General features: G+C 39.9%; 3 protein-coding genes across 3 annotated transcripts; all 3 read left to right on the plus strand.

The window, feature by feature from the left end:
* Window positions 1-4,962: 4,962 nt before the first annotated feature.
* LOC135635015 (monoterpene synthase 8, chloroplastic-like) lies at window positions 4,963-6,837 on the plus strand. Its single transcript, XM_065145807.1, has 5 exons — window positions 4,963-5,357; window positions 5,454-5,672; window positions 5,765-5,903; window positions 5,982-6,227; window positions 6,327-6,837. The coding sequence occupies exons 1-5, from the start codon at window positions 4,999-5,001 to the stop codon at window positions 6,618-6,620; spliced, it is 1,257 nt and encodes a 418-aa protein (XP_065001879.1). The 5' UTR covers window positions 4,963-4,998; the 3' UTR covers window positions 6,621-6,837.
* A 2,137-nt stretch (window positions 6,838-8,974) lies between these two features.
* On the plus strand, window positions 8,975-13,312 carry LOC135635137 (monoterpene synthase 7, chloroplastic-like). The gene is made up of 4 exons (XM_065146008.1): window positions 8,975-9,221; window positions 9,467-10,052; window positions 10,247-10,353; window positions 13,275-13,312. The coding sequence occupies exons 1-4, from the start codon at window positions 8,975-8,977 to the stop codon at window positions 13,310-13,312; spliced, it is 978 nt and encodes a 325-aa protein (XP_065002080.1).
* Window positions 13,313-16,865: 3,553 nt separating this feature from the next.
* On the plus strand, window positions 16,866-19,506 carry LOC135635379 (monoterpene synthase 8, chloroplastic-like). The gene is made up of 7 exons (XM_065146412.1): window positions 16,866-17,136; window positions 17,210-17,480; window positions 17,726-18,101; window positions 18,198-18,416; window positions 18,503-18,641; window positions 18,727-18,972; window positions 19,071-19,506. Exons 1-7 carry the CDS (start codon window positions 16,930-16,932, stop codon window positions 19,362-19,364), a joined length of 1,752 nt encoding a protein of 583 aa, XP_065002484.1. The 5' UTR covers window positions 16,866-16,929; the 3' UTR covers window positions 19,365-19,506.
* The last annotated feature ends 6,989 nt before the right edge of the window (window positions 19,507-26,495 follow it).

The raw sequence follows: 26,495 nt of genomic DNA on the forward strand, positions 1-26,495 counted from the left end.
AAACAACCCATGGCCAGTATACATTTTATTCACACGATTCTTCCTTTTCATGATCTGCATACTTAGTCGATCCATCACAGGTGATATTATACATATATATAAGTTTTATTGGACTCTGCCGTGGGAAACAGAGTCAATAGCATTTAAAGAAATTGTCCCTGTCCGGTTACCAATATTTAATTTGCTTCAATCAATGCTCCATAAATTGCATTTGCTTTTTTTAGACCACACAAGTCACGACAACTGCACCATCAAATCTTCTGTACAATGTTCAATTTTAAGCTTGAAATTCTTGAATATTTTCTTCACCATGATATTCTATTTCTGTTCTAGAAGAGCTTGGAATCAGCTTCTGAACCTGTTCTTAAGGAGACACAAGTAGAACTTTGTTCATCTCTATCTATCACTTTCGACTTTCATGTTTGAGAGGATGATAGGGTAAAAACTTGTCATCATTTGCTTAATGTGAATGATAGGGAGCCTCGAAGGAGCATTATCTACAGAATCTGATGCCACAGTCTTCGACGTACTTTACTTGCTAAACCTGACAGTCACTATACAAGTGTCTGAGATGAAAAATGACATGGTTGAAAGAACCAGAAACCTTCATCCTCCAGGAGCAAAGTATGTGTCGTGTCATACTTCAATGAAGAATCCCACGTCCAAAACATTGCTTGGTGTACAGAAAAATGGAAATACATAGAAATTTCAAAAAAGTATAGACCAAAACATCTCCGAGAGAATGAATGAAGAAATACCTCAAACATTGCTTGGTGTACAGAAAAATAGGAGGTGCCCACTCTTAAAGGAATGGCATCTCATTTGATCATAAATATGAATCTCTATTCTTCACAAATTTGGAGTGAACTGGGATAAATCTTCCATTAAGCTCAAGTCCAGGAAACTGTGATGATAGTGTGCATAAAAGTGGCATCAACTTTTAGACTTTGGCGAGCTGAACACCTTTTTATTCATACGAGAAACTTTTAACTCAATTACCTGACATCCACCACCAAGTTGGAGGAATTCTGCAAAGTTCTCTCGAGTCATCTAGCAGTAAAACTGAGACGAATCTGTAAAGCAGATGAGACACAGGCGAGTCTCTTGGCTTCCTTAGGCAAGGGGAACACAAACAAAGAGCTACAATAAAGAAATACTAATTACGAGTTAGGAATGGACATACTTAATTGTTTTCTACAGCAAGATTAGTGTAGTCGATACTCATTGAGATTGAATTTTTAATTTCTCTCAACTTTACTATGGACAGGGCACCTAAAAAGGATGATTTAATGGATCATCTATCTACAATCACGTATCATGACTTAATTAAGAATAAAATGATATATTATTCGATAAATTCTTAGAAAAAACATATAAGTTTCATAATTTCTCTCAAAGCACATCTAATAACGTGTAAAGATAATTTTACTTTTATTATTTTGAAATTTTTTTATTATAGCTCTAGCCATGCCATTCTTGCTGGCACCTATACCCTATAAGCGGGTCCCCCCCTCCGTGTCGTGCATGGCCACACTAACTGCCCCCCCCTCAACTTTCGTCGGACCCCTTGGACCCTTGATGGTATAATTTCTCTCAACTTTACTGTGGACAAACACCTAAAAAGGCTGATTTAATGAGTCAAATGTCTACAATCATGTGGCATGGCCTAATTAAGAATAAAATAATATATTATTAGATAAATTCTTAGAAAAAATATATAAGTTTAATAATTTCTCTCAAAGCACTTCTAATAATGTGAAAAGATAATTTTTCTCTTATTATTTTGAAAAAAAAATTATTATAGCCTAAGCCATACCTCCACCTACGTTAATCCTGCTAGCGCCTATGCCCTATTAGTGGCCCCCCTCCGCGTCGTGCATAGTCATTCCAACTACCTGCCCACCTTTATTTACATCGTTAATCATGAGGGTAAGCTGCCCTCTCTTTTTTGCCTTTGATGGCAGGAAGGGGGCATGAGCATAGCACATCAACAAAGAAGGAGCATAAGGAGGCTACGCGACCTATGTCAGACCCCTTGGATCCTTGACCCTCATCGTCATTGTTGGTTGTGGAGGTAATATGCAAATTTGCTTGCGCCTTTGCTTGCGTGAGGGTGGCAAGGGTCGCTCTATTACTAGTCCAACGAGGTGTGGTGGGAGCCATTATGCCTCCATCACTAGATTGGTCCAATAGAGGGGACAACCGGTGGGGTGATGATGCGACAAGGGGTTGGGTGGACGACGGTGGTCATTCGAGGCAAGGTGGTCATTTAAAAAAAAAGGATGCTCTATGGTTTTTTTTTTTTTTTTTTTCAAACTTGGGGTACTATTTGGGAAATTATGAAACTTAGGGTTTTTTTTTGAAAATTCGCCCTATATTATTTCCAAAACCATTTTATGAATGTGAGATTAATAAAGGATTGTAATACAATAGCGTAAGCTTCACATGTTGGTGATCGTACAGGTGGACTTTCTTTATCTTTTATCCTTTAATATTGTCAGATTTGATCCTTAAACTAATAATTTTGTAACATTTTCTGATGTCATGTATAGTGTGATGTTGGTTGGTCTTGACTTTCTATAGGTCAATTGGTTATAGGATGGAAAGTTTCACTTGATTATATCAATTTTTTTCGTGAGATTTTATCACAAAACTGACTATAAATTTAAAATCTTTATGTATGCCTATAAGCTATTATGGTGAAATATAAAATGACTTGTGGTATCCGTAGATTCGCTTAACTCTATCATCTGTGTTTCCATTCCCATCAGTGCTTAATGTACAGTCCACAATGCCGGCAATTCTTACTATCTCAATTTGGCTAAGACGAGACTCCAAGACAAATGCCATGTTAACTCAGTACGATCTGACGGATTGCAGTTGGTAGTACATCATGTCGTATCCGATAGACATAGTCACAATTCTCAATTCAGCCAATGTGATACTCGAGAGAAATGCGATGCTAATTGGTATGACCTGATTGATGGATGACAGTTGGTAGTACGTCATGTCGTCTGCGATAAATATAGATGTTCATGTTTAGACTGCCGCATGAAATGTCCACTTTGTGGTGGGAAACAAAAGCTTTGGACAAGCACGAGATATTTGTGTGAAGTGGGACACTACTAACGTGGCATAAACGTTCCCCATTCACTAACGGGATGGGTCGTTTTTGCATTTATTTATCTTTTGTCTCTTATTGAATTTTGTGATCAATTATCAACTGTAATGTTGTCAGAATAATTCATATTAATTTTAGCAAAGAGTTCCATGTAGCTACTCATGTGATTGAAAGCATTTTTTCTCATTTGGTGAATAATATAAATGATATTATAGAAGTACTTTGAAATGGACATAGAGGTGCATTGTTGTAGTTTTTCAAAGTCAGCTCTTAAAGTTTAAAGTTTGTAGGCGGATCTTGTTCACCTTGTTTTTTTGTAAAGTGTTCCATGCCTCCTTTGATATCTTTGAGGAAGCAATAATCTCAAACTTCATTTTGCTAAGGACTTAGTATATTGTGAATAAGGCATTCTTCTCTTTTCTTTGATGTTTGAGTTGTTTTATTGCTTCTTTATCCATTTGGATTTTTTCCTCCACACTAAGTTTAATAAAACCATCTAGTACAGGCTTCCACACATCAAGAGTGCTTAGAAGTGCCTTAATTTGTATACACCATAAATTATAGTTTTCCTTCATCAACAAGGAAATTTATGTTGAAAATGCACTCTAGGAAGTCATGAGTTAACTTGGCTCTCCGAATCAATTGAAGAAAGAAGTGGAGAGATTAAAACAAGTTAATTTGGACAAGGAAAGAAGGGTTTCTTGATGTATTTACTAAAACTTATACAACTCAATTGTTTTCACAACACATATACTCGAAGGGATACAAATCATGACTTTATATAATCCAAGAAAAACTCTTTAACACAAATTAATTTCGAAATCCAAATTAAATTCTTTTTATCGTTTTAATACCATTTTATAATTTAATTTATACACGTATCATATCAGAAACTTGGTGCGGAAGTGAACAAGTTGAACACGCTGACAGCAAATATACATTTGCATGGAACACGAGGATGTGGAACTTGTGTGGATATAAATGAAGCCGTCCGTAATACGCCCATCGCGACACTGCCATTACAAAGCCCATAAGATTCTCCGTCTTCTGCTCGGTGTTGTCCACCGAGCCAAATGGCTTTCTGCGCTTCTGCTCCGTCCTTCTGCAGTCTCATCGGTGCCCATCGGTGGACGTCGCCGTCCAAGGCTTCACCACGTCCATGCTTCCGACCACATATCCGGTGTGCTGCGCAGACTCCTCCTCGGCGATCGGCTAATTACCAGCCAAGCTCGTGGAGTGACGAATACATCCAATCGCTAAGAAATGACACCAAGGTCGGCATGCATGCAATCTGTAAACTTTGAGTTTTATCTATAGTTCGCACTGGTTACTGACTTGGTTTCATTAGGTGGAGGAGGATAACGCAACAAGGATAGGAAAACTGACAGAGGACGTGAAACAACTGATCTACATGAAGAAGGGAATGGAGGAGCAGCTTCAACTGATCGATCACCTGCAGCAGCTTGGGGTGGCGTATCACTTTAAGGAGGATATTAAGGATGCTTTAGGGACTATATACGGTTCCGTGGAAAAGGTGAACATGTTGCTGAAGGATAATCTTCATGCCACGGCTCTTATGTTCAGGCTTCTCAGAGAACATGGGTTTGCTGTTTCTGAAGGTGATTAAGCTGTATATCCTACATTACTCCTTTCTTGGCGACTGATACAGCATTGTCGCTGATGGACCTCATATATTGCTAGAACAATTACTTCCATAAAACTGAGACAACTAGAAATATGTCCAATTAGTCATAAATTATGCCACGTTAATAGCCTAACATACTAATGGAATTTTGTGTTTATTCTGTTCTATCATGGTGTTACAATCTAACTTGCACAAATTATGTGGATGGACTGAAGGTGTATTCTACCGATTTATGGATGAGAAGGGAAACTTGAAAGCCAGCCTTCGCCACCAGACTGAAGGATTGGTGAGCTTGTACGAGGCTTCCCATCTTGCAAAGGAAGGAGAGCACGTGCTGGAAGAAGCTACGAACTTCACAACTAAACAACTCAAGAGCCTCATGGAGGGATCACTTGAGCCTCATCTCAGGGAGCACGTAGCCCATGCCTTGGAGCTTCCATTGAACTGGAGGATGCCGAGGTTACAGACCAGGTGGTTCATAGAAGCATCACAAAGGGAAGCGAAGATGAACCCTGTCCTACTTGAATTAGCTAAGTTGGACTTCAACAGGGTTCAGATCATATATCAGAGGGAACTCAGAGAAGTGTCGAGGTATTTTGAGCTTGCTTTACTTGAATCATGTCTTGTGCATTCTGCCCTCGTTTATGAACCAGCAAAATTCAGCACAAACTTATGGCTATCGATCAGGTGGTGGAACAATCTTGGCCTGGCGCAGAGGCTTCCATTTTCAAGGGACAGGTTGGTGGAGAACTATTTCTGGACTGTTGGCTGGGTTTTTGAGCCACAGTTTGGTAGATGCAGGGAGCTGCACACGAAGGCAAACTGCTTTATAGTAACATTAGATGATGTGTATGATATTTACGGCACCATGGATGAGCTCGAGCTCTTCACGGATGCTGTCGATAGGTGATGAATAACTCCTCCACGTCATGCATGCAAGAGATAAAATTTAAACTATCTTTGATTCTTGACAACTTCTACTCTGATGGATGTTGCAGATGGGATGTTAATGCAATGGACAAACTTCCAGAGTATATGAGGATATGTTTTCTAGCCCTCTTCAACACTACAAATGACATCGCATACAATGTTCAGAAAGAGAAGGGACTGGACATAATTCCACACCTAAAAAAAGCAGTAACATATCGATCCCTTCCTCTTTTGTGCATCAATCATGCAGTTCCACTTTCGAAGGAGTAATATTCTTGGTTTCAGTGGGCAGATCTATTGAAGACATTCACGGTGGAAGCGAGGTGGTACCACCAAGGCTACACACCCAATCTTGGAGAGTACTTGGAGAACGCACTGGTATCGGTATCAGTTCCCCTAATACTGACTCTTGCTTATTGCACCAGTGACGATTTAACACAGGAGGCCTTGGATGATTTCCAAAGCTGCCCTGAGTTTGCAAGATGGCCGTCCATGATTTTTCGACTTTGTGATGATTTGGGTACTTCCACGGTATGAGAATTGCTCCATACTTAAATCATTCGTTCATGAAACGAACGTAATAAATAGTTCACACAGTTTCTCCTCTCTGCATCGGTTGTTTTTGTGCAGGACGAGCTTGAAAGAGGCGATGTATCCAAATCTATCCAGTGCTACATGCATGAGACCGGTGTGTCGGAGGACGCGGCTCGTAGGCATATCAGGGGATTAATCAAGGGGAATTGGAGAACAATAAACGGAGATCGAAGTTTCACTTCGCGTTTTGAGGAAAACCTAAAAATGATGGCCACCAATATCCCTCGAATGGCCCAATGCATGTACCAGTACGGAGACGGACTCGGTAAACCCGGCCAAGTAACGAACGACCGCATCAGGTCTTTATTACTTGAACCTATACCGCTGTAACAATTTAATTATGGATAATATAGGGAATCTGTACTCGAAATTAGTCTCGTCATTAATTGTTCGAGTCTTCGATTAGGTTTCTTTGGGTGTGATCAGTCAATTGATGGTGTGATTCTAGTTTGTCGGTTGTCATAATTGTTCTGTATCGTCGCTTTATATTAGAAAAACTGTGTTTTATGAAACTTCAAAGAAAAAAAAAAGCATAAATCATATTTTATTTTATGTTACTCATTGAGATTGGACTTTTATTCTCTCTGCTTTACCTCCTTATTCAATCGATACTCTCCACAATTACGTGGCATGGGCTAATTAAGAACAAAACAATATATCGTTCCCAAAATCACCTCTAGGCTAATTAAGAAACAACCAATAAACACAAAGCATGAATGTTTATGGTTTTCTTCAACATAAACTTTTACTTTGAATAATATTGGACACAAATAAAGTTTTTATTAATCAATTATTAGACCATGATAGAAGGAATAAACGAAAGTAAGTTTTGCGATTGATGCTTATATCAAATAATAAGAACTATGCATGACTCCTACTTTATCTACTCAATCGTGAGACTAGAGGAAGTGGCCCATGACGTCCTTCTGTTATAAATTGTTTAAATTAAAAAGAAAAAAAATTATTTTCAAAAGATTTATTTGAAAAGGTGTTTTCTTTTATAGTTATTTTGATAGTTATTTTTGAAAGAGTGTGTCTTTTGAGAAAATATCTATAAATAGATATTTGAGGGTAAATTATTAAGACATCATTTTCATATGCTCAAGTGATTGAATTAGATATTCTTTAATTTCTTTTTGAATATTCTTTATTATTTTTTCAATATAGATGTTCTAAAGGCTTGTCATATCCACTAAAACTATTTGTATCAAACTTATAGTAATCTTATTGAGAAAGGGTGCAAATATCATTTTTAGGAAAGTGATTATACACGTTTAAGCCTAAATATATTTCCTAAAGTATTCTTGATCTTGTGTTTGTTATTTGTTTCCATAATATTTTTATCCTCTTCTTTCTCATATTTTCCCAACAATCTAAAAATGATATTTTTTGAGTTTATATAAATTTACTATGGAGGCCACAAATACCATCAAATTATTGAATCAAGATTTTGTTCGTTTCGATCGTTTTGATGGAACGAATTTTACCCGTTGGCAAGATAAGATGAAATTCATATTGACTGTTTTGAAGATCTTCTATGTGCTTGATCCAAATCTTCAACCAATTCCTGATTCAACCGATGATGACACCGGTGAAATCAAGGCTGAACAAAAGAAGAGAATCAAAGATAAAGTCATGTGTAGAGGACACATTCTCAATGTTCTTTCGGATCGACTTTATGATCTTTATACGATGGAACCATCTGCAAAAATAATTTGGAATGCTTTGGAATTCAAGTATCATGCCGAGGAGAAAGGTACAAAGAAATTTTTGATTTCTAAATATTTTAATTACAAGTTTATAGATGACAAGCTAATCTTGGCACAAGTGCATGAGTTGTAGGTCATTGTTAATCAATTGAAGGTTGAAAAAATTGAATTTCCTGAACATTTTCAAGTAGGGTCTATAATAGCCAAGTTACCTTCATCTTGGAAAGGGTATAGGAAGAAGATTTTACATGACTCCAAGGATATCACTTTAGAGCAAATTCAAAAACATCTTCGAATCAAGGAGGAATCGTGGATGAGAGAAAAGAGTGAGAACTCTTTTGGCAATATAAAAGCAAATGTTGTGAATCAGCTTAAGAATTCCAACAAAGGCAAACAAAATAAGGAAAATCATTTTAGCCCCAAGAGGGATCAAAGAAAATTTAAGAAGCCAAAGAGTGGAGGTTGTTTTGTTTGTGGAAAACCTGGTCATTTTGCTATGGATTGTAGATTTAAAAAGGGTCAGAAACCGAAAGTCAACTCCATTGAGGGAGATGATAATATAATCGCTATGATGAGCAAAGTGAATGCTATATTTGCCAAGGTTTCTGGTTGATGGTACGATACTTGTGCTACCGTCCATGTTTGTTATGATAAGACACTCTTCAAGACTTACAAAGAAGTCACATAAGAGCAAGAGATTCAAATGGGATATGAAGTTCGTTCTAAGGTGATTGACAAGGGAAATGTGGAACTCACTTTCACTTCGGGTAAGAAAGTCACTCTTACTAATGTTCTTCATGTACCGGATATGAGTAGAAATTTAGTAAATGAGAATCTCCTTGGCAAACCTGGAAATAAATCTAACAACTGACACCAAGGTCGGCGTGCACGCAATATGTAATCTTGAGTTTTATCTATAGTTCGCATTGGTTACTGACTAGTTTTCATTAGGTGGAGGAGGATAACGCAAGAAGGATGGAAAAACTGACAGTGGACGTGAAACAACTGATCTACATGAAGAAGGGAATTGAGGAGCAGCTTCAACTGATCGATCACCTGCAGCAGCTTGGGGTGGCTTATCACTTTAAGGAGGATATTAAGGATGCTTTATGGACTATATACGGTTCCATGGAAGAGGTGAGCATGTTGCTGAAGGATAATCTTCATGCCACGGCTCTTATGTTCAGGCTTCTCAGAGAACATGGGTTTGCTGTTTCTGAAGGTGATTAAGCTATATATCCATCCTGCTCTACTCCTTTCTTGGCGACTGATACAACATTGTCGCTGATGTACCTCATATATTGCTCGAACAATTACTTCCATAAAACTGAGACAACTAGAAATATGTCCAATTAATCATAAATTATGCCACGTTAATAGCCTAACATACTAATGGAATTTTGTGTTTATTCTGTTCTATCATGGTGTCACAATCTAACTTGCACAAATTATGTGGATGGACTGAAGGTGTATTCTACCGATTTATGGATGAGAAGGGAAACTTGAAAGCCAGCCTTCGCCACCAGTCTGAAGGATTGGTGAGCTTGTACGAGGCTTCCCATCTTGCAAAGGAAGGAGAGCACGCGCTGGAAGAAGCTACGAACTTCACAACTAAACAGCTCAAAAGCCTCATGGAGGGATCACTTGATCCTCATCTCAGGGAGCACGTAGCCCATGCCTTGGAGCTTCCATTGAACTGGAGGATGCCGAGGTTGCAGACCAGGTGGTTCATAGAAGCATCCCAATGGGAAGCGAAGATGAACCCTGTCCTACTTGAATTGGCTAAGTTGGACTTCAACAGGGTTCAGATCATATATCAGAGGGAACTCAGAGAAGTGTCGAGGTATTTTGAGCTTGCTTTACTTGAATCATGTCTTGTGCAATCTGCCCTCGTTTATGAACCAGCAAACTTCAGCACAAACTTATGGCTATCGATCAGATGGTGGAGCAATCTTGGCCTCGCGCAAAGGCTTCCATTTTCCAGGGACAGGTTGATGGAGAACTATTTCTGGACGGTTGGCTGGGCTTTTGAGCCACAGTTTGAAAGAATTAGGTAGGCGCAGACAAAAGCGAACTGCCTGATAACAACAATAGATAATGTGTATGATGTTTACGGCACCATCGATGAGCTCGAGCTTTTCACGGATGCCGTCGATAGGTAAACAACTCCTCCACGTCATGCATGTAGGAGGTGTTATTTCAACAATCTTTGATTCCTGATAACATCTACTCTGATGGATGTTGCAGATGGGATGTTAATACAATGGACAAATTGCCAGAGTACATGAAGATATGTTTTCTAGCCCTCTTCAACTCTACAAATGACACCGCGTACAATGTTATGAAAGAGAAGGGTCTGGATATAATTCCACACCTAAAAAAAGCAGTAACATATCGATCCCATCCCCCCTCTTTCGTGTATCGTCAATCATGCAGTTCCACTTTATAAACAGTTCCACCCTCTTCTCAAGATCATGAACTCGACTTTATTCATCGCCAACCGTAATAGAAGTGACAACTGGTTCTTCTCCATAGATTTAGTACCCATTATAAGAGGCTTGTATTTTATATTACTTGTTTCTATGCGCTAGATAAAGTACCTTTTGTTTCATGATGACATTGCATTGGATTTCTGAATTCAAGTAAGGAGCACTCGGTGAGGTTGGTTGGCGAGAGGGAGGGCAATTCTGAGTTGTTAGATCCGTTTCTTCTCCCTTCTTCGCTCTTGCTTGTTGACTTCTCTTCTGGAACTCTCCTTTCAGTAACTTACTACAAGGGCCTCCACATTCCTTCCCGAATTATATATTAGGCCTTCTCTAGCTCTATCTTCGGTTTCTTATACATGTGTGAGTTTAGTTACATCCTATATCCCTTAATGCAGAGTTGGGATAAGTAGTGAATTCCAAAACTATGACTTTAAGGCGGAAGGAGTTGGCTAAGAGCACTAGGCTGCTGGAGTTATATTCTTATTAGTTGGGGGTTCATAGTAGCTAAGTATACGCTTGGCCCCTTACAGCTTACTTATATTATTTAGCTCCACTATAAGGATTACTTTACTGTATATAAGGATAGAGCTACTGCTTCTCTTCTTCATAAAAGAATAGTGAATAACAGTAGTTAGTATAAGAATGGATAGGTGGCGTAAGGTATCAGAACAGCCTACTAACCAGTCAAGGAATTAAAGTGTCTAGACATAATAAAACAAAGAGTTAGGGCATACGGGAGTGGAAGTACCAATCCAAAAAAGAGAACTCGGGAATCAACCAAATAAGTAGGTGCTGAAAGCCTACTACAAACAAGAATGGGATCTGGGAATGCAGGATCCATAGCATAGCCCTAAGACATTGAGTAGAGTGGATATGAGAATGGAGCTACTAATCAAAAGAATGGAACAGGGACAAGACAGTTAAAGGGTACTATAATACAGCGCATACAGGAATAGGCCCAACATACTGATAACAAAACGGATATCTCACATTGAGCTTACCGCCAACAGGAATAGAACCCGAGATAACAGGACAGTGAAACCACTACATAAGAATCCGACGACTACTTTAAAGGCCGCCTCGCCTATATCCTAAACTTCTACTGATGTTAACAAGAAATCGACTAGTGACTTCGCTGTTCACAGCCCTTTCCTTTCCTTTCTTTCAACCTATCATTGATGCCCACAACGACTATGACTCTCAACCTGGAATTCCACCAATGCTAGTAGGAATCCGCTACTGCACTAAAGGCTGGGCTAGCGACTATCAAACTATAGCTATTAAGGCAGAATCTACTAACACCCAACAAAAGAGAACCATAAAAACATCAAACTATACCCGGGCAAAGCAACATAGTAAGTAGACAAAGGCAAGAATGGAGTTTTGGACTATTAGAATGAAACTACTAAGTAATAGAGCCAAGCAACTGCATACATTATATTCTAAGGAGTTATTAACGAGTCCTGTGCTCGTGAGACAAGCCGACAGACAAGATAGTAAGTAGACAAAGCTTTAATATACGGGCAAGTCATAAATACTTCCTCAGGCACTAACTGAGAATTCCACTAGTCAGTCAACTACCCTAGCCCGGTAAAAGTCAGTAAACCAGCCTACCCTACCCGCGTACCGAGCCACATTGCAGGAATTAGCTAACTATTACAATAAACGATTGAAAGATTAACCGATATAGGAGTAGCCTTCCTTCTCTCTATCACTCCTTTTGAGGAAAGACCGGTCATTCTCTAACGCGAGACAGAAAGCAAATACTTGAACAAAGAAGGTTGGCAGCGAGTCAACATATAGGTTAAGGAATACTATTAAGACTCTATTTAGCAACAAGCCCTTATGGAGCTCCATTAAGCCAAGCAAGAAGCCAATTGCGGCCAGTAAGTATAGTAGCGCGGCTAGCTCAATAGCTGATAGAGATGCAGCCTCAGAAGCAGAAAGAAAGATAAAGAGACTAAAGGATGAAAAGCAAGGACCAGGAAACCCAGAAAGAAACCAAAAGAATAATAGGCTTGTCAGTAGCTCGCTAAGTCATTTGCCCTAGAGCCCTAGATCCTATTTTCCATTAGATTCTTTAGTGGGCATTCCTCTTAGTAAAAGGGAGAAGAAAGGGGACAGACCTTATGCTCCATCCCCCTATTAACAGACAGACCCACTCCTCCTTATGCTCCATCTCCTAATTAATAGTATACTCGTGGTGCAATTGCTAATCAGTGGCTTCCAAGAAAACTAGAGAATTGAGCCTACCCATCGCCTCTGATATTGAAGCTTTATTACTGGGCAAGCAGCTCCACTCCCAATGGCAGGCCTCCCTGATGACTTGTAGTTCTAAACTGGGCTCTCAGGAGATCGATTCCCTTCCGAGCCAATGCAGATTGGTGCAGATAGGCGAATAGAGTCCACGACGCTTTATTCAGCCTTTTCGAAAATCCCCACGTAAGTCCACTTTTGGCCCCACGTAAGTCAACTTTGGGCGAGATCCACTTACTCTTCTCGGTCTCGGAGAATGCTTGACAAATTCTATGGAAATTGAAAAAGTATCTTTGAAACTGAAATAAAGACTGCTAGTCACTACGCCTACAGGCTACGGCAGTAAGTATAATCTGTGACCTTCAGGAATCCAATAAAATGAACTATCATTCTCCTCTGGCTATTCATTCCTTTATTAGCTTAGCTAGCGTTCTTCCACTTTATTCCCTAAATCAGCTCTTTTCAAACATAATATGGGATTCAGTCGTTTATCATCTTTGTTCTCTTAACTTGTAAATTACATCTTTTCGTAGGGGCCAAGCTGGTATACAGGCTTTGTTTCGAGGTGTGAGCGAGGAAAGTCAACTATACTGCAGAACCACGAGCATTCCCACTTTCATTCCATCTTTCTTTATTATATAATAACTTCAAGAGCTCCTGCCGCTACCAATTACTTAAGGGAACAGGAATTTACATAACAACAACAAAATGTGTTATTTGCTTGTTTATTATGATAGCAAACACTTCCGCGACACGGATAACCAAGCCGAGCTGATAGCATTAGTTGTGCCAATGGAAAGAGAGGCTTCTATAGTCAGTTTCGGGTGTTGGTTAAGAACACCACTAGGAGTTAACCTTCTTCCCTTCTTACTGTCTGTGCGGGAGAATTGACTCCTGTGACGCCAATTAATTAAGGGCACTGGACTTGGTTTATTACTGGCAATGAAGTTAGCAGAGAGGAGTAAGAGGCGAGGTGGGTTCGGTAGGTAATAAAGGTAGCTAGCTCTAAGTCTGCAAGGTACGAAAGATCGGACTTAGTTGACAGAGCCGAGCCTGTAGTTGTAGAGAGGGTAGCAAGTAGTAGAGTAGTTAAGAGCAAGAGTAGAGGTCGGTGCTATAGTTGAATACCGAGTTTCATCCTAGTCTCCAGTAGATTCGATGAGAGCAATAACTGTATTAGTAGCCTGAGGTAGATGAGCAGCTTAGCTTAGGATCTGGAAGGATGGAAAGCAGACACAAGTCACAGGAGTCGTTAGTTGCCCTTATATTAAGTCGCCAGAGAGTGCTAGTGGAAACTCAGAATGAAACTCAGAGGTGAGCTAGTAGGAAAGTGAGAATTCCACTCCGTAGACTCAGAATTGACCTAAGCAATGAAAGAATGCAAGTTGGGTATTGGTATTACTGGTATAACACTTAGAATTCCACTCAGTGGTAGAAAGGTCAGAATGAAACTCAAAGCTTAGAATTGACACTCTGGTTTTGGTTGCAGTTGACTAGACTAGCACAGGAATGAGGAGCAGCCCTTTAGCGCAAGCGAACACAGAGCTCAGAAGGTGGTAGCAGTGCAAGGACTGGGGAGTCATAAGATAGGTCGGCAGACAATAAGAATGGCAATATTGTGGACCCACTTAGAATGAGCGGACCTACTTGAATCTTTGGAAGCAGTTAAGTCAGAAGGAGGAAGGTACTAGAAATTAGATATGAGGTAAAGGTACTCGAAAGATGAAATGCAGAATTGGAGCCTGTTGCCAGAGTTCAAAGACTAAGGGAATGAGTTGGCGTGGGAAGCTTTCTCACCGGGGGCAAAGCGTATACTAAGGACTTAGTTGGAGGCTTTTCAGCGGGAAGTTATGAGTTGAGTTCGGATAGCCTGGATTTAGCTGTGACTCATTGTTACTAAAGTACTAGACTTGAGATCAGTAGTTTTCTACCTGGCTGTCAGAAGAATATGGATGAAACTGATTTGTCTTGCCCAAACAAGTAGTCTAGTAGTTGAATAAGAGGTAGTTTACTACGGAGAAGTGGATGAGCCATAACAGAATTAGTTGCCAGCTGCCAGTTAAATCCCCTTCATTAGTAGTTAGGAGTGGAATCCCCGGTTCCTGTTCTTGTTAACGAACACCGAAGAAAGGAGAAGAAAGGACGTTGCTTGTTGCGGTTCCATAGTAAGCAGCAAGCGGTTATAAGAGTTCGGGTAGTGATTAATGAAGCTCTGTTTCACCTCTCTTCCACTTAGAGAAAAGCACTGGAAAGCTGGGTTATTCGAGGCAGAATCAAATAGAAAGGCAGCAACAAGGAAAGTTGACTCTACATCGACAACAGAATCCGCAGGAGCTGTTTCAGAAGCGGGGGGCAGTTCGAAAGGAAAGTGGAGTGATTGTTGAAGTAGGTTCAAGTGAAGAAAGTATGGTTATGAGAGGTCGGGTCAGGTGCAAGTACCGTACTGTTATAGTTTCATCCCTTATTTCATCTTAATAAAGAAGCAAAGCAGGGTGAGTGAGGTTTACGAGATCATCACAAGTCTAGTGTTCGGCACCTATGTTTTCAAATCCAATTCGATTCTTCTTTTCTTTCTATTTAAAGTAGTAGTCCTGTTGCATCAGTAGCTTAGGCAGCCAATTAGGTAGAGGAGAAAGCTGCTTGTTGAGATGCGCCAGAGGGATAGGCCAGGAAGCTAAGCTATAAGTAAAGAAAGTCTCTATTTGCTATCCAAAATACCGGGAAAACGTGAAAATATCATTTCTATGGATCAGCTCAGGAAGGAAAACACCGATGCTACGAAAAAACACGGGAAAACGTAAACTTTTCAGAAAAATAGATCTCGTCAAGAAGCAAAACACCTTCGCTACCAAAAAAGACGGGAAAACGCAAAGATCAGATTTCCAATTGACCCTTCAGGAGGGAAACCATGGTTGCTGCCTTTTTTACCGTGTTTTGATGACTTTGACTCTTTCTCGACCCTAACTAACTTTCTTATCCTGGCTCAGCTCAGATCCAGCTACTGTTACTGTTCCTGTACTTGTGGAATACTGTACTTGTTGAATACCGGGTAAGTAGTCCTGTTTAATCAGTATTTGTAGAAAGAGGAGTTGTTAGTTTACTTAAGAATCCAATCCAATAGTCCCGATGAATAAATTTCTAAAATCATAAAAAAAGCAGAAAAGTCGATACCTTTTTCCAGTACCTTTTCTTTACTTGTTTAGAAGGGAAAAATAGATGATAATTATATATTCTCTTTATATAGGATGACTGCTAACCAAGCTTCAATCACTGCCAACCAGCCTTCAACAAGCAGGTCTCAGACTGCTGCTAGGTATTATCAGACTGAAACCAGTGACTCCGAGGGTCTAGCTACTACCAACCAGATTGAAAGCAGTCAATCCAAGCCTTAACCCAGTACTCCTCAGACTTCACCCCATATGACAGAGAATCCAACCCAGCAGTGACAGACTGAAAGCACTAACTCCAAGCCTAAGACAACAGCTACTAAGACTGAAACAAGTGCTAACCAGAATCGAACTACTAACAACAGGATTACAACCAGTGCCACTAAGCCTGCAAGCAAGGGTAGTAAGACATCAACAACCAGCGAGCCTTACCCCAGTGGCAGTGAGAACCAAACACCCAACAACCAGACTGTCCCTAGGCAGCATCGGACTCAAACAACTGCTAGCAAGACTCAAACAAGGTAGTTACAGACTGATACCGGCGCATCTGAGACTCAAACCAGTGATGTTGGTTATAGGATGGGGAGATCCACTCATAGGATGGAGAGATCCACTCATGTGTATAACTAGTGTTTCAGTTCCTTCTAGATGGACTTTGAGTAGTTAACGTACAGCACACACCGATAAGTTACTTGAGTAGTTAACGTACAGCAAATCGGAACGCCAAAGTGGCTTCTTCAACTATGATGCCAGAGATATTTTTGGACACTTGGAATTATATTTAGTTGGAACACAATGAGGTGGAGCTTTTGTGGATATACATGAGGCTGGCTGTACGTACGTGGCCGATTAGCATTCTGCTTGTGAATCTCGTTTTAGGGAGGTCGAGAGGCACGAGAGCCTCGTTGCTGAATCCATCCTGTTTTCACCGCCCCTGGCACTATAAATCCCACGACAACACCGCCACTACAAAGCCCATCAGATTCTCCGATCTTCTACTGAGTGTTATCCACCGAGCCAAATGGCTTTCTGCTCTTCTGCTACGTCCTACTGTAGCTTGATCGGTGCCTATCCGCGGACTGCCTCCTCGAAGTCTTCACCCCGTCGATGCCTCCTACTGCCAATCCGGTGTACTGTGCAGACTCCTCCTCCTCCTCGGCGATCCGCTGATTACCAGCCGAGCTCGTGGAGTGACGAATACATACAATCGCTAAGAACTGACACCAAGGTCGGCGTGCATGCAATATGTAAGGTTGAGTTTTATCTATAGTTCAAATTGGTTACCGACTATCTTTCATTAGGTGGAGGAGGATAACGCAAAAAGGATGGGCAAACTGACAGAGGACGTGAAACAGCTGATCTACATGAAGAAGGGAATTGAGGAGCAGCTTCAACTGATCGATCACCTGCAGCAGCTTGGGGTGGCGTATCACTTTAAGGAGGATACTAAGGATGCTTTATGGACTATATACGGTTCCATGGAAGAGATGAGCATGTTGCTGAAGAATAATCTTCATGCCACGGCTCTTATGTTCAGGCTTCTCAGAGAACATGGGTTTGCTGTTTCTGAAGGTGATTAAGCTACATATCCATCCTGCTTTACTCCTTCCTTGGCGACTGGTACAACATTGTCGCTGATGTACCTCATATATTTCTAGAACAATTACTTTCATAAAACTGAGACAACTAGAAATATGTCCAATTAGTCATAAATCATGCCAAGTTAATAGCCTAACATAAAAATGGAATTTTGTGTTTATTCTGTTCTATCATGGTGTCACAATCCAACATGCACAAATTATGTGGATGGACTGAAGGTGTATTCAACCGATTTATGGATGAGAAGGGCAACTTGAAAGCCAGCTTTCGCCACCAGACTGAAGGATTGGTGAGCTTGTACGAGGCTTCCCATCTTGCAAAGGAAGGAGAGCACGTGCTGGAAGAAGCTAACAACTTCACAACTAAACAGCTCAAGAGCCTCATGGAGGGATCACTTGAGCCTCATCTCAGGGAGCACGTAACCCATGCCTTGGAGCTTCCATTGAACTGGAGGATGCCGAGGTTACAGACCAGGTGGTTCATAGAAGAATGCCAAAGGGAAGCTAACATAAACCCTGTCCTACTTGAATTGGCTAAGTTGGACTTCAACAAGGTTCAGAGCATACAGCAGATGGAACTCAGAGAAGTGTCGAGGTATTTTGAGCTTGCTTTACTTGAATCATGTCCTGTACATTCTGCCGTCGTTTATGAACCAGCAAAATTCAGCACAAACTTATGGCTATCGATCAGTTGGTGGAGCAATCTTGGCCTCGCGCAAAGGCTTCCATTTTCCAGGGACAGGTTGATGGAGAGCTATTTCTGGACGGTTGGCTGGGCTTTTGAGCCACAGTTTGCAAGATTCAGGGAGGCGCAGACACAGGCAATCTGCCTGATAACAATAATAGATGATGTGTATGATGTTTACGGCACGATGGATGAGCTCGAACTTTTCACGGATGCCGTCGATAGGTAAAGAACTCCTCCACGTGATGCATGGAGATGTTATTTCAACAATCTTTGATTCGTGATAACATCTACTCGGATGGATGCTGCAGATGGGATGTTAATGCAATGGACAAATTTCCAGAGTACATGAAGATATGTTTTCTAGCCCTCTTCAACACTACAAATGTCACAGCGTACAATGTTATGAAAGAGAAGGGCCTGGATATAATTCCACACCTTAAAAAAGCAGTAACATATCGATCCCATCCCCCCTCTTTTGTGTATCGTCAATCATGCAGTTCCACTTTATAAACAGTGCTACCCTTGGATTCAGTGGGCAGATCTATGCAAGGCATACATGGTGGAAGCAAGGTGGTACCACCAAGGCTACACACCCAATCTTAAAGAGTACTTGGGGAACGCACTAGTATCGATATCGGGTCCCCTAATACTGACTCTTGCTTATTGCACCAGTGACGATTTAACTCAGGAGGCCTTGGATGATTTCCAAAGCTGCCCTGAGATTGCAAGATGGGCATCCATGGTTTTTCGACTTTGTGATGATTTGGGTACTTCCACGGTATGCGAATTGCTCCATACTTAATCATTCGTTCATGGAATGAACGTAATAAATAGTTCACACAGTTTCTCCTCTCTGCATCGGTCGTTTTTGTGCAGGACGAGCTTGAAAGAGGCGATGTATCTAAATCTATCCAGTGCTACATGCATGAGACCGGTGTATCGGAGGACGCGGCTCGTGGGCATATCAGGGGATTAATCAAGGGGAATTGGAGAGCAATAAACGGAAATCGAAGTTTCACTTCGCCTTTTGAGGAAAACCTGAAAATGATGGCCATCAATATTGCTCGAATGGCCCAATGCATATACCATTATGGAGATGGATATGGGAAACCTGATGGAGTGATCGAGGATCGCATAAGGTCTTTGTTGATTGAACCTATAATTATGTAACAATGTAATTAATGATAATATCATGAAGCTATAAGTCTCCTCGTGATTGGTCCAAGTCTTTGATCAAGTTTCTTTAGGTGATCACTCTTTTTATTCTGTAAAAGGTATTGATGGTGTAATTTTTGTTTGTTCGTTGTGATAATTGATCTGTATCATCGTTTTTAAAAGTAGAAAACTTTCTTTACTAAACACTAAAGAAAAAAAAGCCTATAGTATATTTTACTTTATGCTACTCATTGAGACTGAATTTTTAATTTCTCTCAACTTTATAGTTGATAAGCACCTGAAATGGCTGATTTAATGGATCAACTATCTCATATCACAAAGCATGGCTTAATTAAGAATAAAATATTATATTACTAGGTGAATTTTTTGAAAAAGTTTTAAAGTTTCATAATTTCTCGCTGAGCGCCGCTAAGCACATGAAAAGATATTTTGTACTCGATTATTTTGAAGAATTCTTACCCTAGCCCTAGCTACCCCTCTGCAACCATTAGCCTTGGCCAAGTCTTCGCCTAGCTAATGGTCACCCTCTACCTTGCATGTTGCTAGCTGCTCGTCACCCTTTTCTCGCCCTATTACCCTCACTATCATCATTGGTCACGAGGGCGAGCCACCCCCTCTTAACTTACTCATGGTCAACGACAAGGAGAGGGCACGAGAAGATTGCATCAATGAAGAAAGGGCAGAATGAGATTGTGCAGCCTTTGTCGGACCCCCAACCCTCACCATCATTGTTTGTCATGGAGGTGTTACGTAGCGTCTTTTACACCATTTTTTATGTGAAAATGGCAAGGGTCACTCCATTGCTAGTCTAGTGAGATGTGACGGAAGGGGACAAACGAGATAATCATACAATTAGGAGTTGGAAGAAGAGCGATGATTGATGGGAGTAGGACGATTATTTTGAAAAAATGAGCATTCTACAAAAAAAATTTCAAACTTCGGATGCTATTTAAAAATTCTGAAATTTTGAATTTTTTTCCGGAATTTACCCTATATTATTTCCAAAACCACTGATATATGCTAATTTAGAAACAATAAATAAGCAAGAACATGAATGTTTATCATTTTGTCGAACATAAACTTCTGCATTTAAATGACATAATTAAAACTTGTTTATTAGAATGTGATGGTTCGATCTCTGCATGTAACAATAATCGTGGCATAGGTTACATTCTTAAACACCATGATAGATCGACGCTTGCAAGAATCCTCTTCATTACAAATTGAATGTTGTGCCTCAAAGGACTACTCAGTCTTGTAGAAAGGAATTTAACGTCTAATCGTCTGCTTAAATTGTCAATAAGTCACATCATTAATCACCAAACGTGAACTATTTCTATAGTCCCGTCATACTACTCACTGTGACATCAATTATCTCGTCGGTTCTTTGTCCTCCTGGTGCTGTATTCTTCACAGACCTAATCAAAGAATAATTTTTAGTTAATTTTACTCGATCAAGGCTCATTTATCAATATAGGAGATCTGATTTTCTAGATGACTTTTATAGAAATTGTAATTTTCTTGTTCTTGCTATAATAATAGAATAAAGTGATTTTATTTTTTTTTAAACTTATACTTTTAATAATATTGGAAGTAAATAAATTTTTGATAGAAGAAACAAAAGAATGCAAGTTTTGCGGTCTTCGATACCGACAACTTCGACTTTGCACGCCTGAAGGAAAGAGAAAAAAAACCTCCACGAGTGGAATGACCTTTGCCCAATATCAAATAATAAAAACCGTCTCCTTCAGCATCATTTAACTGTACATAAATTGTGTTAAATCTTAAACTTGCAGGAAGCTTCCCCAGTTGAGAGCTTTCCATTTTCCTCTTCAAATCCTTCACATTAGTTTCGAGATCTAAGAACTTCTGCAAGTCAGTTTGAAGCCTTTCGATGACCCTTTTGGCCCATTCTTGTTCGTTTCCAATGCTCTCTTCAGCATCACTAACATGTCAACACTCGACTCCTTCTCAACCACCAGCTCTGGAGAAGGATACATGTCGTCCCCCTCTGTTGAACCCACCCAATGACGGAGGTGTAGTGGCTGCCACCACACCCCGCTGGACCAACGATAGAATGACATTTGCCACCCCCACCAATGACGATGAAATTCAAGAGCTATGATAGAAATTTTTAGAACCAGGAGAGTAAAACCATCTTCTTATGTGCTTAGAGGTGCTCGGTGAAAAATTATGAAACTTATATACTTTTTCTAAGAAGTCACCAAATAATATATAGTTTTATTCTTAATTAGGCTGTGCCACGTGATTGTAGACGGTGGATCCATTAAATCAGCTTTTTTAAGGTGCCCATCAACATTAAAATTGAGAAAAATAAAAAACCCAATCTCAATGAGTAGCATAAAATAAAATATATTATAGGCTTTTTTTCCTTTAATGTTTTATAAAGAAAGATTTTCTACTTTTAAAGCAATGATACATATCAATTTTCTCAACCAACAAACTATATTACACCATCAATACCTTTTACATAATAAAAAGGGTGATCACACCTAAGGAAACTTAATAAAAAACTCATGATATTATCCTTAGTTACATTGTTACTGAAGTATAGTAGGTTCAATCAACAAAAACCTGATGCGATCCTCAATCACTCGACCGGCTTTTCCATGTCCATCTCCGTATTGGTACATGCATTGGGCCATTCATGGGACATTGATGAATATCATTTTCAGGTTTTCCTCAAAACAAGAAATGAAACTTCGATCTCCGTTTATTGCTCTTCAATTTTCCCTAATCAATCGCCTGATATGCTCACGAGCCGCATACTCCGACAAACTGCTCTCATACATGCAGCCCTGGATAGATTTGGGCACATCGCCTCTTTCAAGCTCGTCCTGCACAAAAACAACCGATGCAGAGAGGAGAAACTGTGTGAACTCTTTCCTGACCTAAGCCAGGAGGTTCACTCGATGGACCTTTGTCCTAAGAATCAGGCGGCGTGGTCCATTGATCTCTACGTGCATGATGCTGGGTGGCATTAAACCTAATCCCGTGATAAGGAGCATTAAACCCGAAGGTATGTAATCGGTGTGAACATAATACATATATCCCACTGGGAGCAAAGACTGAGACTGGGTCACAACGTCGGGTTCGGATCAACCTCTACCATCATGCATCATCGTCCACTGCAACATGGTTGTTGCATCAAACGCAATTCCGATACAAATGTTGGCCAACTTGTCTTCTACCTCAAAAACACTATGAATTAAGTGAGCTGATGGGGGCTTCCTGGCTAGCAGTACCGTCAGCGTCATCTGGTTCGCTAAATAAATGTGTAGGTTGGTCATGCGTCGATAGCAGCCTTTCAGGTCGGTGATGGGTTTGGGTGACACCTTGCCCTCGTTCTTATCTTTCCACGATAAAGATGTCATGATGCTACGACTACACGCACGGAGATATAAGAAATAGTTGGAGAGAGAGAGAGTTACGCCTCCTCATCATGATCATGTGCTATCGATGACTAGATTTTGCAGTCATCACAGAATCATAATGATACGTGATCCAGTAGTTCGTCCACTCTGAACGCGTTTGGCAGAGCCAGTGTGGGACAGTAGTTCGTCCACTTTGCTTCCACCCACAACAATATGCAGAGCCAGTGTGGGACAGCGTGCGGCAGTCAGTTGGCACCGAGCTTAGACGAAGTAGCGTGATGGAATGACTACCAACTCGTTTATTTAACGAAGTAGCGTGATGACGCACCGAAGGCAGAATCCAAAGGTAGAACGCGTTTACTGAACGAGTCCTGACGCTTCTGATGCACGGACGGAGGAGTCCAAAGGTGGGCCCCCTTCGCACCCCGAAAGACCAGCTACAAAGCAGCCCTCGCCGCCTTGGCGTGAGCGGAGGCGCAGGCGACGCTGCACGGCACCTCCGCGACGAGCGGCGACTCTCGCCGCCGCACCCTCGTCACCGTTAGCTGTTGGGCTGGCAGTCTACATATTCAATCCATGGTGAGCTTGAACAGCCCACCTCTCACTTAACCTAACCCTAATTCATATTGGGGGGTGTGGGTGGCTATGTTTTAAAGGCAGAAAGACGCATAAATAGGGCAGCAACGAGGGCAACAGTAGAGATCTTGACAACAACTTAAAGGAGGAGAACAAGACAGAAAAGAAAGAGAAAGAAATCGACGAAAACAAGGACAACACAGAGAGACTGTTCTCAATCATCCATCAATGTTCTCATCTCAAGTTAGATCAAATCTATAGTAGATTCTTACTGTGATTACTTGAGAAGAATTAGGGAGGATTTAGATATTGAGCACAGGATCTTAGTTATTCTTTTGTGATTGTTGCTAGAGTTTTGGGCAAGAGAATAAGATTTGTATATTTATTATTCTTATAGTAGATTATCTCTAGTTTGCCCTGTGATTTTTACCCTTAATGGTTTTCCACGTATATCTTCGTGTTCTATTTTATTGTAGTTTCATTTAATTTCGCTGTGTGTTATGGCCTACTAGTATTTGTTCATATACAAAAGTTATATCTCTTTATATCCCATCAACTGGTATCAAAGCAAGATTATAGTGATTTAATTTTGTGTTTGAACATGGAGGTTAATAGTGTTTCTCACATGATTAGTTTGAATGAAAATAATTAGATGATATAGAAACCAAGAATGAAAGATCTCTTGTATTATAAATATTTGTATGGACCTTTGTTGGGGGATAGTGCGAAACCTACAACTATGACAAATGATAAGTGGAAGAGGTTAAATCAAAAAATAGTTGGGTTTATTTGATAGTGGCTTGATGATAGTGTATTTCACCATATTTCTACTAAAAGTTTTGTATATTCTCTTTGAAAAAAATTAGAAAGTCTCTATAAAAGAAAAACAACTGGTAACAAAGATTTTTTTATCAGAAAATTTGTGAACCTAAAATATAAACAGAGTGCTTCTATTGCTGAGCATTTGAATGAAATGCAGTGTATCACTAACCAGTTATCCTCTATGAAAATGTCTCTTGATGATGAGTTGCAAGCATTGTTACTTCTGAGTTCATTCTCAGAAAGTTGGGAGACACTGGTGATTTCCCTCAGTAATTATGCACCAGATGATGTTGGCACCATGAGTCAAGTAATAAGTAGTTTGTTGAATGAAGAGTTGAGAAGAAAGAATTCAACAACATCTCAGAATGATTCATAGGCACTTATCTAAGAGAACAGAGGAAGGTCAAAGTCTAGAAGCAATTCACGTATTAGTAGAAGCAAGTCAAGATCAAAGAAAGATATTATTTGCTATAACTATGGCGAGAAATGACATTACAAGAACCAATGTAAGTAACATAAGAAGAGCAAGAAAAAGGGAAAAGAAGTGGAGTCTACATATTCAAAAATAATATCATAGCTATAGTGCGGGGTGATGATTCTTTGATTTTGTCTCTTTCTGATAATGTTTTTTCTTGTGTATGTCAGGATCTTGAGTGAGTGATTGACATTGGTGCTTCTTATCATGCTACACTACGGAGGGAGTTTTTTTGCTACATACAGGTCTGAAAATTTTAGTATTGTCAAAATTGGCAACTATGCACAATAGACATCATTGGCTTAGGTGATATCCATTTAAAGACCAACCTTAGCTGCAAGTTGATGCTTAAGGATATGAGGCATGTGGTTGACTTGAGGTTGAATTTAATTTCAGTTAGAAGACTAGATGATGAAGACTATAATAGCAGATTTTATAAAGGACAATGAAAGCTAAGTAAGGGTTCTTTTGTTATAGCTAGTGGAAAGAAATGTCACACCTTATACAAGTTGCAGGCCAAAGCTTGTGGTGAGCAGTTAAATGCTATATAGAGAGACTTTAGCATGAAGTTGTGGCATAGGTAATTGGGACACATGAGCGAGAAGGAGCTGCAAGCTCTTTCCAAGAGAGAGGTATTGTTAGACCTCAAAGGTACACATTTAAACCATTGTATTGATTGTTTAGCTAATAAACAACACAATGTTTTATTTGTTAGTCCTGCTTTGCCTAGAAAAATGTATGTCTTAGATCGTGTTTATACAGATGTATGTGGTCCTTTGAGGACAAAAAATCCTAGTGGATCTATTGATGTTCTTGGTATAAGTGGTGCACTTTATTTTATCACTTTTATAGATGATTTTTCCAGGAAAGTTTGGGCCTATGCTTTGAAGACCAAAGATCAGGTAATTAATGTCTTCAAAGAGTTTAATGCTATGGTTGAAAGGAAGATAAAAAGGTAATTGAAATGCATAAGATCAAATAATGGTGGTGAGTACACAAGATTGTTTAATAATTATTGCATGTCACATGAGATGACAATTCTTGGTACATCTCAGCATAATACAATTGCAGAGAGGATGAACTGCACCATCATGAAAAAATTCAGATGTATGCTTTCAAAGGCCAAGCTACCCAAAAGGTTTTGATATGAGGCTTTGAGGACTACAGTTAATGTGATCAACTTATCACCATGTATAGCCCTAGATGGTGATGTTGCAGAGTATATATGGTTAGAGAAAGATTTTTCCTACAAGCATTTGAGAGTGTTTGGTTGTCATGCATTTGTACATGTCCCAAACAATGAGAGGTCCAAGCTAGATGGTAAGACTAAATAATATATTTTTCTTAGTTACTCACATGATCAATTTGGTTACAGGCTTTGGGATCCAGAAAAGCAGAAGGTATTCAGAAGTAGAGATGTAGTATTCTTTGATGATCAAACCTTTGAAGATTTGAATAAGAAGACACCGACCAAGACTTCTGTAGAAGGATTAGCAGAATGTGACCTAATTACTCCTATAGTATATTAGGATGATAAGCGAGATATGCAGAAAGATGGTGTAGAGCTTGATGTTGATCTACCTGTAGGACATGTTGAGCAAGAAGAAGTTGAAGAGCAACTTCCCGCAGAACCTCGAGAAGATCTTCTAAACAACGTCAACCTTCCAAAAGATACTCTACATATGAGTATATGATGCTTACTGATGTAGGTGAACCAGAAAGTTACCAGGAAGCAGTTGAAAGTGAGCAGAAAGAAAAGTGGTTAGTTGCTATGCAGGAAGAAGAGATAGATGCTTTTTAGAAGAACCACACTTATGATTTGGTACTACTACAAAATGGAATGAAGACCTTGCCAAA

Source organism: Musa acuminata, chromosome BXJ3-4 (assembly GCF_036884655.1).
Source record: "Musa acuminata AAA Group cultivar baxijiao chromosome BXJ3-4, Cavendish_Baxijiao_AAA, whole genome shotgun sequence".
In the NCBI taxonomy this organism is placed as follows: Eukaryota; Viridiplantae; Streptophyta; class Magnoliopsida; order Zingiberales; family Musaceae; genus Musa; species Musa acuminata.